Genomic DNA, 11,302 nt, shown 5'->3' with positions numbered 1-11,302 from the left:
TCTGACACCGGACTGCGGGATGAGGTCTGCTCCTGCCTACTCGTTATTAGCATGGGAGGATGGCTTTCCTTGGAGGAGTGGGCAAAAAAAAAAAAAAAGGCAACAAGCACCCCTGCGTGTTGTTGCCGCATCAGCCACAGTTTTGCTTCTCTAAGATGGCAACGTCCACAAAGAAGTTACCATCACCTAAATGTTCCCGACAACATCTCGTGTGGACATACACTGTGAAGGATAAAAAAAAAAAAAAGGTTTAATTGAATGACATGCTGTGTCTCCGCGACACTAGTGGCAGTTTAGACAGTTTTGCAATTTGTTGCAGAAATTGTACAGGCTTTAAAAGACCAAGCACACAGGAGGATTTACACCTCAGAGTGATAAAACAGCTCCCTACCGTGTTGATAACTAAAGCCAAAGCTATGTTCTCTGAGCATGCCAAAAACTATCACCGTGGAAGAGCAGCCGACGTAGACACTTCAACAGAAGAACAAGCGGTTACCAAGCACTGCCAAAATAAAACGTCTAAAGTCTATGAACTGGGCACAGTTTCTGAACAGCATGCTAGAAAATAAATATATTAATGTCACTTTTTGCCATGGAAAAGGCAGTATCTTTGCCTAAGCCTTGCTGTGGTTTTCTCCACGTTTTAAATCAAACAATTCAAGAAAAGTATCACTCAAAGACAGAGCATCAGGAATGTTGTGGCACGTAGCAGATTTATCTCGCTAACAGTACGCTGCAAAATAAACGAAGCTCTGACATCAAATCGCACCCCCCCATCCCACCCCACCCAAGCCCTGCATTGTAGATAACCTATACATTCTCAGGATATAACGAGAAATCATTCTATAGTACATATTTAATTATAATTTAAAAAAAAAAAGAAGTCTAACTTGGACACAATCTCTGGCCAGTAGCAAAGTATCGACACGTTACTAGAGTAAAGATCTGTTATTATCCCTTCACTGTAACAAACAGACATCAGCATCTCGAGAAGGGTCTCTGGGGGTATCATATCACAAACAATTGCACTGGATAAAATAATATGCTAATTTCACAAATGGAGTTTGACAAGAAGTAACATTGCATTTGTCTTGGCAAAACGAAGCACGAACAGAACATTTCACAGGTACAGTTACCATGCAAATGCATGTTGAGTTTGTCATTGTTTTTAACCCCAAATCACAATTAGCATGCAGTTTTTCCTGCCCCCCCAACTACTGTATTAGAGAGAGTCTGGGTAATGTACCTCTTTGGTGTAACCATAGCCTGTCAGGCAAGATTATACCACCTTAGGAAAGAATACAAGCAAAACTCGATCATATGTATGTTTACACAATGTACATTTTAACCATTTATAAAACAAAACATGTTACATAGATTCTCAAACACAGCTCTGTCGAAAATGAAATTTTAAGCTTAAGAAATAGTTTTTAAACTACAAGGCCACCCCATTATTTTTTATGAACAATTTAAAAAGTTCCCACCCCTAAAAATCTGCCGGTATTACTTCCTCAGTTGCGACAGTCTTACCCACTCTCTAACACAACTGATCTTTGCTCAACAGCAGTAACAGTTCTTACATTTCTTAAGTGTACGTGATAATGGACTCCGGGACAGACACAGTTCTTAAATGCGAAACACTGGGACGAAACCGCCTTGAATGAGTAATTGGTTGATTGATTCAGGTGTTCCCTGGCACCACTGCTCAGGCTGGGGCTTCTGCTGTTCACTGGTGTGAGTTCTGGCTTTTGTTGGCATCCAGCTCCACGACCACACTCTCACGTTCAGAATTTGAGTACAACAGCGATGCACTGGACGCTCTGGTACCCCTGTTGCTCAGAAGCATGCAGGAGCTACGTTTTCTGCATTCCCTCATCCAAACGAGGCTGTGGCCTCAGCACACCGCCTTTGGCCAACACAGAACTATTTGGATGCGAAGTAGAATCTATTTTTTTTTTGTATTTGTTTAAGCAACTGCAACAGGAGACTTAACTTGCAGGGTCTTTATTAAAGCGTTACCATCTTCCTCAGCTTTATACAATGGAGCCCTTTGAAGAAGACAAATGAATTGACTGAATCCTTGTAGCCAACGTCCTCTGTAAGTCCTGTAGTACATTTTGACCAGATGTTTCTCCGTTCTTGTCATACAGCAGCTGTTTGAAAGCTTCGTTTTCAATGAGGACCATCATATTTTTTAGAAAGTAGCCTTCACAATAGGAAGATAGTTCTGTGACTCCGAGAAACTACAAGAAGTGAAATTAGAGAAAGATAACCATTCTGATAAAACCTGGTCAGCAAGTACAGTGCGTAAGAGCTGCACACAAACAAATACACAAACTAAACCCTTCAGACAGGCACAGTAACACTTACAGATCTCTGTGTTGGGAGAGGGACATGGGGGTATTCAAACAGTATTTTATGCCTGTGATTCTGGTTAAAAGTTCTACCTTACAAGGCCCTGGGTGTCCAGGGCTGAAGCTTTGGTCCCTTGAAAATTGGTGGCAGTTTTACCACAGAGTTCACTAGACCCAAGATTTCACGCCCTAAACCTATAGGTTTGGGATAAGCTACTAGAGCCCACATTTCATGAATGCCAACCTTCGCAGGAGTGGGACCATGACTGCAGAAACCTGTCATGCAGAGTAACAGCCTCGAGGGATCTTTGGAGGAGAAACGGAGGCTTGCAGAGCATGTGCTTGGGCTGTCAATATTCCTCTTACACTGAACATTGTGGCTGGGCAGTAGGCAAGGATACCATGAAGTGTGAGCAAACCTCAAATGGTCATCTGCTGGGTGACCACCAGTGGTTATTACCCAGTGGCCAGCTCCTGTGGTCATACAAGGAGTATAGCCATGCCATACAGGAATTATAAGCTGTGCAAGTGTACAGAGCAGGGCTCAGCCCTTCCTCCTGCCCAGGGCTGAGCTCTGGGAAAAGCAGAGTTGTTCTCCTCTTAAACACCATTCATCCCTATTCATTATTTCAATATATTCACAGCACTGAGAAAATAATGTGTGTTTCTTTTCTTTTTTTTTAGACTTGTTCTGAGGCCCAGACTGCAAATTGTGCTAGCACTGAGTGTTCTAGGTATGTATTTAAAACTCCAAGCAATTTTGTTAGGAGTTTGGGTCATTTGTGTAAAACACAACTGGTACCCAGTGGTAACTAAGCAGTCACCACTATATATCCTATTTGCCTGGTTACTTCATCTCTTTCTGGAGGTAACATGAAAACGAAACCCTAGAAGTGGTACTAATCGGAAGGCTGCCTCTGTAGGTGTTGCAATCCTAAGAATGGAAAGCCACAGATGATTTAATGCTCTCTGTTCAGCTTTTAAATTGTGAGTGTGAGAAAACCCACATTCTCTCACCTTCCTACCAGTACTTTGCCTCTTTAACCCAGGGCTCCAAACACTTGTTCCTACAGCTCCTACTACACAGCTTGCTAAATGCTCCCCTCTTACAGCATCCGCCCCCACCACAAACAGCCTTCCAAATCTGCGCTCACTTCACGCTACGCTTCCACCAAATCAGGTCTTTTTCTCAATCACAGTGAGAAGGACTGGGCTCCCTGTGTCTCCCTGCTCACACATCTTCATCTGGAAAAATGGGTCTCAGCATCACCCGAGTTCCTGCAGGTCTTGCAAAATAGCAAGGACCAGAAATGCTACCTACAGCAGGAACAAGCTGCTCATATCCATCACCTGCTCCTGGCTGGCATGGTGATTCCTGTCTTCGGTGCCAGCTCACCTTATTCCCATCCTCACTGCTGTCTTACACGAGCTTCTTCCACACTTCAGAGAGCAACAAGGGAAGGCAGACAGTTGGCTGGCAAGCTTTGGCTGAGCTGCCTGTGAGCTCCCCTGGCTCATGAGGCACATCTGGCATCTTCCACCACGTACCATGATCTCATATACACATAACAGGCAAGTGAAGCTGCTGTGTGGCGAGAGCACTCTGAGCAGAATGAACTGGGCTCAGATGGTAACCTGCACATCACACAGACCAGGAGCAAAAGGATGAACAAGTCTACTCTGACCACTGAGCAGCAGGGAGGTATCTGAACTAGCTTTACATGTGTTAGTTCAAGGTCTGGAAACAATCTAGCTACAACAGTATGAAGCTTAGCCCTGGTAATTTACTGGAAGCAAGGTAAATTGGCCCATGAAGAGCTCTAGGGTGATGTAACTTAAGTAATTCCAGAAGCCGGGACTTCATTCACAGCCAGCTTTGCTATCCCTGCAATGCACTACGTGTCAATGCAAACATGACCCTGGAATTAAAAGCCTCTCAAGGAAACCATTTCCACTGACTCCACTGAGAGATGTAGGCAAAGGAAGCTGGAAGGCTGAGGCCCTTACAGGCAAACAAGGAACCAGATTTAGCCACAAACGCTAGGTTTCTTCAGTGAGGGTCTTCTACACTGCTGGTGCAGAAAAGTCTAAAGCTTGGTGTAAGAATGTTTTTAAATTGGGACACAAAACCCAGCCACATTTCAAAATTCAAAGTATGTGATTTTAAAACAAAATCATTCAGTTTACTTTTAGTAACAGTAACATAAATTGAGAAGTTCCCACATGAGCTAGAAGACAAATTGAGTATTTTTCAAGATTCCTGCACTGCTGATTTTATTTCCTATTACAATAAATGGAGCTGCAAATACACCTAATCTCTTATTCTTCAAGAAGTGGAACTTTATGCTATTTCAAACACTGATTGCATGTTATCTGTACATCAAGACCTAACATTGCTAGTTGCTGTAGGAAATACCTGAGGGTTGGAACAGAGGTCAGATCTGCAGGGGTTTGGAGCAATCTGTAGGATTACTCTGTTCAATCAAACCTCCATGTCACACTGCAACATTTTATTTTCTCCTTCATACAGCCCATGAAATTGAAGAAGAATCGTTTAAGGAATGCTTTAAAAATATTTAATTGCAACTCTATTTGTATCATTTCCATCTTCCAAGTGAAACTCTAACTACCAAGCAAAAGAGGAGGGGAAAAAATGAAACTAATCAATGTACAATCACCTCCATCAATGACCTAAAATATTTTTTGGGGTCAAAAAAACCAACACTTGCTTTTCTGCCTGATGGCTCTCTAACTAGTTAAGTAATTTGATTCCAATAAGAAGCTAGGAATCCCTCTTCTCCAAGACATGAAACTCTCATTACTATCTTTGCATGGCTGTGAGACACTGCACTTTGACAATGAGGCATTTTCATATATTAAAATGTTATCACCAGCATTAAATATATCACCCCTGTGGGCTTCAGGCAGGAGGAAATAGGAAATTTTAATGTGAAAATGCAGTCTAGAAGGTGAAAAAGAGAGATCTTATTCAGTCAGGTGATTCCTGTTGAGTAACTCAGCAATTTGGGTTGCTGTGATAAGGGATGGGTCTTCCACACAAGTAGTACACACAAGTAGAGTTTGAACCATTTAGGAAAGGGGGCAAGAACTTGCCACAGACGCTCTTAGATGTGATTTAGGACTGTACCTCTACTAGGTATATCTATTACAGTCCCAATAAATCAATGACAAATCCTTAATATGTAACAAACCTACTAAGCATACGACATATGTATTACTTCTTATCATAAAACTGACCTACGAGTACGAGGAGAGACATACAACATGCACGAGTAGTTATTTTTACCTTGGCATGGTTATAAATATCTACGCAGTTTTCTGTATTAATGCTCTTTGCGCAAATGATCTCACAGTGTCGTTGTAAAGCTTCAAGCTGGAAAAATTTAGCAGCAGAGAGAAGCTAAAAAAGAAAACAAAAGAACGGAAAAAATAGTCAAAACTGCTGAGTGGCACACATTCAGAACTTGCTTCTTTACTGCTTCATTATAATTTTTCTCTGCCCCTGCTTCAGTTTGAATGGAACTACTGACCCCTGACAGTCAGCCAGAATGAGAAGCTTGCTTGGCTGCTTTAACCCCTCGCAGTCCCCTCTAGATCAGCCTGTGCACGGGGAAGGTGTACGTGGGCAGACCTCCAGGGGCTGTTGAGGTCCACATGCTGACTTTGGGATGGGGTTGTGTGTATGTGTCATAAAGGAAGTGTCAGCTTGGCGAGTCTTCGCTCCCTTTGCAAACGTGACATTGCAAGGAGAGACCTGCAACTGCATTCCAGGAAAAAGAGGTTTGGGTTCAGCAGCTCCCTAAGCTCTGGCTAAAACAGAGCACCTGGGTTAGATGTGGGGATGTCAGCAGAAGGGCCAGGACCAAGAATAGGGAAGAATTCAAACCAGATGACGATAACTGCCCTGGGTAGTCTTAAAAACCTAGAGAGGCAATAAACTTCCAACCTGTCACCTCAGCAGGCTGGAGGAAATGGAGTCAGACCTCCATATGCTCCTTGCTCTAGCTCATCAGCAGCAGTAAGGTCACGTCTAGGCCACAGGCACTCAAACACTGCCTGGCTCCAAGTGGAGTGGGTGTGCAGTGGGATGTGATGCGAACAGGGGATCCAGCCTAGTGTAAGGCGATGCCTAGCAGCACTAGCACAAGGGTAACGTGTCCGCATCGCTGCGCTGGCACAGCTCTTGTGCCATCAGGACTCCAGCTGACCTCTCTCTTTGGCCCTGTGCCCACCCCGTGCTGCCTGGCCTGGCGCTGCTTTGGGATCTCTGCACCTCACTGTATGTGGGGAGCATGACCTGAAGCATGCAGGGTGAAAAACTGGCTTAAATTGTGATTTCTCCAGCTGATTTCAATACTGCTTGGATTTCCCCTATTGCTTCTTTTACATGTATGTCCTTTTCCAGCTGAGGAAGGGGATTTCATCATCTTTCCATGGTAGGTTACCACCTCTGGCTCTCTGCTCTGGTTTAGGATGCAGGTTGGGGTTCTTCATTGCTTCACACCTTGCTTTAACCCACCCAAGTCCCTTTGGCCAAGGCCTTCAGGCATTTATATGGATCTTGTCATCACAGACCCCAGGACTGCGTGACGAAGAGCCTTCCTGTGATACCCCAGCACTAGGTAGGAGCGCTGGGGAACAAAACCCCGAAACTGCCATGACATTATTATTCTGACTTCTCCTATGCAATCCGTTCAAGCTCTGCTTTAATCCCATAAATAAATCCAAGTGCTGGAAATCTGCAGTGCTGATGTGATAGCAGCCAGCTGGCCTCAATTATGAATTGCAGCAAAGATTTCTGTGGAGTATTTCTGGCACTTCTTGTTATCATATTTGTAATAAGGCAAGTTGCTAAATGCAGTTCTGAAAGATAAAGCCAAATCCTATTCCAGCTGCCTCTGTGGCTCAAGCAGTCACGTGCTGGTTTGTAATTACTTTAAACTGTGAGGAACCGTGGCCAGATCTGTTATCAACAAATCAATCAATCAGCCATACATTCTAGAGTCACAGAAGTTTTGAGATGTCACAAAAGTAGAGCAAGCAGCCAGCTGAACTGCAGCACAAGCTTTTTAACAACCCAGGTGATTACATATGCATCTCTATAAAGTTGTTGTGCTGTCTAGTCTGAGACTCCTTATTTCAGAGAGGGTTAGAAATTCAGGAGCTTTTTTCAAAACTGCAAATAAGAGAATCAGTGCCTTTTTCCTATAAAACTCAGAAAGTCGACGTGGGTATGCTTAGTTAAAAACCCACTGCTTGCACTGGGGAGGGATGATTTCAGTGCTGACTAGTTTCATCCTCCAATTGCTAGCAGGATTCAAACAGATGCCCCCGTACCCATCAGAACTCATTCAACCTGGCCACTTGTACCCCACAGAAGAGTTGCTCCCAATTTCTGGTTTGCAGCACTTTGTTAAGAGTCAAGATTCACACGGGTGCCCCAGACGGCAGCGTCATAGGGACAGATTAACTAATGTAAGCAATAATAAAGGGTCATGGGGGCAGACCATAATCTGCACACTGATGATTACCAGTTATGTAAGTAGCTGTGATTTTAGTGTTTACTGTCCTGTATCCCTTTTGGCTGCCATAATTTGGTTATGGTCAACAGGAAAGCTCCTCAAAATGACTATCAAGAATTTGCTGAAATGTTCTGTTGAGTTGCAGTTGTTAGGTTGATTATAGCTGGTATTGACAGTGCACACTATATGGAAGAGCCTGACTTAATACCCAGATAAGCTATGGATGTGTGGCTATGCTGAAGGATCCGATGGGTTTGGAGTGGCTTTTGCAAACGGGTACAATGTCACTGGATTTTTAACACTCAGTGAGAAAGCAGAGAAGTCTCTGTATCCCAGGTAGCAGCTTAATATTTTACTCAGAAAATTTCACATGCTTGAAATTGAACTAACTGCAGTGGGGTTTCTCCTGTGGTAAAAGTCTGGTGCGTGCCCAAGAATTCTGCAGAGTGACGAACCAAATTGGATCCTGTAATACTGCCGAGATAGGTCTGGGCATGCAAGCCTGAGCTACTACGCCAAAAGTAAGTGTGTTGTAGAGAAGCTGACTGGCCCAGCTCAACAGAGCACCTCACCTAGCAGGCTGAGAGACAGAGAGAACAGCTTACGGTGCTGTGGGAGTTGCTTCCAGATTTTGACAACACCAGCTCTGCATTTCCTTGAAAGAGCCTCTCCAAGCATCTAACTAGATGTTTTAATTTCAGATGATTTTTTGGCTCAATGATCTTGATTTTGCTATTCTTTCTTTTGTGACAGTCAACTTCATGCTGGCAGAAGTTACCATAGTGGGGGAACAGCAGGGCTGGAAGGAGACTGAGTGTCTTCTGTGGGACTGTGGATAGCCTGAGCACTGTGGGCACTCAGTGAGAGGCAGAGGTGGCTCTTACAAGAGTGCCCATGTCTTGCCCAGTGGCCTCGTGCCCTTGGGTGAATGATACACAGATCACTTAGCATTGCTCCCACTGCAATCAAGATAAATGTCTCTTACCTCCATAATTTCATTATTTTTAATCAGGAGTGACTCTGCACCTCCATAGTACAGATACTGCATAACCAGCTGTAACAAAACAAAGGGAGTGTTTATAAAAAAATAAAAAATAATTCAAGACATCAGGGAGAAGGGAGTCATGTAAAGATTGCAGGTAACACTACAGGCTTTTCAATACCGCCAAGGATTTGTACATAAAACTGGCCCAATCCAACTGATTTCAGGATATATTTGGCTACTCTATTTCTGCACAGTTCAATGGTTCCTTCTCACAAGTAGTCTGACATCTCAGCCCTCACCAGCCACGTTGTCTGTACTTTCTTGTGAGCCCCAAACAGTGTGCAGGAAACTGAAAAATTCATTCTGAATTTTGACTGTATTTTTCAGTATGTACATGATGATAATATAGCATTTCTAATGCTTATTCTTCTCCTGCCAATGGCACCCACACCTCCACCCAGCAGTGTGTGGGCATGCAGAGATGAGGAGAAATAGTGGTGGCGCCTTTGCACTGTAATACAAGCTAACTGAGATCCCTCTGCAGTGAGCTTCCAGCACGCTCAAAGTTACTGTAGGCAGCTGGGAAACATCTGCATCTGTAACAACTGATACATGGAACCGCCTGAGCTCTGACTGAAGTAAAGAGAAGCGTGTACAAGTATATGATACAGATGCAGAAAGCAAACTGTATTTTCATGGCAAGTAATTGATCAAACAATAATGCTAAAGAAGGAAATTAACCGTGTCTGGAAGCCTGTCCATTAAATACAGAGAAAGCCAACAATAGAAAAAGGAATCAAGTACTTTACACTGACGTGCCCTGCTTTGTCTGCATACCATTATCAAATACACAAGTATTAGTTTGGGCAGGGCACGTACAATGTTCCTATGTTCCATTCAAATTAAATGTGAGAAGTGACTTTACCTGAAAGATGGGGTACTTCACATAGTTGATCTCAATACAAGTACTATCAGATGAGGGCTTGCTAGACAGCAGTGCTTTAAACCTAAACAGAAAAGAGCAAGATTGAAATACCAGCCCAATTATCTCCGTGAAAAAGTATGGCAAAGTGGAAGGACAGCATCAGCTCTTGCAAAAACAGTACACTGAAATGCATGGATTTGTCACTGACAAGCTTCAAGATTTAGACACATAAAATAAAGTTCAGTCTAAAAGGAAGAAGCCTTTCTTTTGGGAGATTTCAATTGGAAATTTTGGAAAAATATATCTGATATCACAATGGAAAAAATAGATACAGGAGATTCAGAAACTGCAATGATGTATATTACAAAATCAAAATGCATTTTGGAAACATTATTATTTAGGAAGAGTTGCAACATTTTAAAACTGAAAAACTATTTGAAGAAGATCAGTTTTAGTCTATATCCATTATGCTGCTTTAAAAATATTTTGGAACAAAATATTAAAACAACTACAGTGTGAATTTTAAGACTTCTATGCAGGCTCAATACAATTGTATAAGAAGAGGCAAGAGAGAAAACTGGATAGGTTGCTTTCTCTGATTATCAAAACCTGAAATTCAGACAGTTTTCAGGATAAAACACATTTTAAATTGATAATTACAGATGTATGTAAGACAGATACATATGTAGCAATCTATTTCTCAAAACTAGATATTCCCATTTGATTAGAAGGTAAAAATGGGAAGTACACTGTTAAAAACACAAGCCCTTGTAGTTTCTCTTTTTGATAATTCATCTGACCTTCTAGATGTAGTGCAAGGCTTGGCTTATCTATCAAGACCAGCATTTGCTGGATGGTAACCTTTTCCACACCACAACTGCATCTTAATTAAAATATGGATAACAATTGATTTGATCTTAATAGTGTCAAACACTATTGCAAGCACAATTTGATAAGCTTAAAGCTTAAGTTTGGAATGTGCTTGTAGACCTTTAATTATAGAGCTGTGTAAGAATAAAGTTTGTGAGCAGTGTATGAAACAGAAATGAATACACCTGAAGTTGAGCTGGCTGACCCACATCTGGCCTTCTGAGCAAAGGACACAAACCATACGTACTGCCTTTTGATACAGCGTGACACGCTTTGTAGATATTCAATTTTATTTAAAAACATGTAAAATCTTGTCAATGAATTGTGTGATAGCAATGTGCTTTTCCTACAGACTGTGTACACTGATGCAACACAGGTTTTAGTTGATCACAGCATAAATGACTGCTAAAAATCAAACTATTCAAACTCCTCTATGCTGGATGCAGAAATGGATGCAGCAACGAGCTCCATGCAAAAATGCCTCAGTGGAATGAAGTCAGATACATGGCCAGAAGCATGGAGCATTTACAGGGTGGGAATCTAGTGATAGGAGCACTTGTTAACATCCTACAGATCAACTAGAAACAGGCTGTTGAGATTTTCTGATTAGTAAAAACTTGAAGGT

General features: G+C 42.3%; 1 protein-coding gene across 5 annotated transcripts in view; it reads right to left on the bottom strand.

The window, feature by feature from the left end:
• Window positions 1-1,323: 1,323 nt before the first annotated feature.
• The window catches only part of ABTB3 (ankyrin repeat and BTB domain containing 3), a 160,965-nt gene continuing 150,986 nt past the window's right edge, over window positions 1,324-11,302 (bottom strand). For all 5 annotated transcript variants that reach the window (XM_068664781.1, XM_068664749.1, XM_068664765.1 and 2 more), the window contains 4 exons: window positions 9,808-9,889; window positions 8,883-8,951; window positions 5,662-5,775; window positions 1,324-2,243 (listed from right to left, as the gene is read on the bottom strand). In XM_068664781.1, the coding sequence (XP_068520882.1) occupies window positions 2,034-2,243; window positions 5,662-5,775; window positions 8,883-8,951; window positions 9,808-9,889 (475 nt within the window). In that variant the 3' untranslated portion in view covers window positions 1,324-2,033. The remainder of the gene's footprint in view (window positions 2,244-5,661; window positions 5,776-8,882; window positions 8,952-9,807; window positions 9,890-11,302) is intronic.

This window comes from Anas acuta, chromosome 1 (genome assembly GCF_963932015.1).
Source record: "Anas acuta chromosome 1, bAnaAcu1.1, whole genome shotgun sequence".
Classification (NCBI taxonomy): Eukaryota; Metazoa; Chordata; class Aves; order Anseriformes; family Anatidae; genus Anas; species Anas acuta.
Note: the sequence above shows the minus strand (reverse complement) of the source record. Positions and strands in the feature narration are given on the sequence as shown.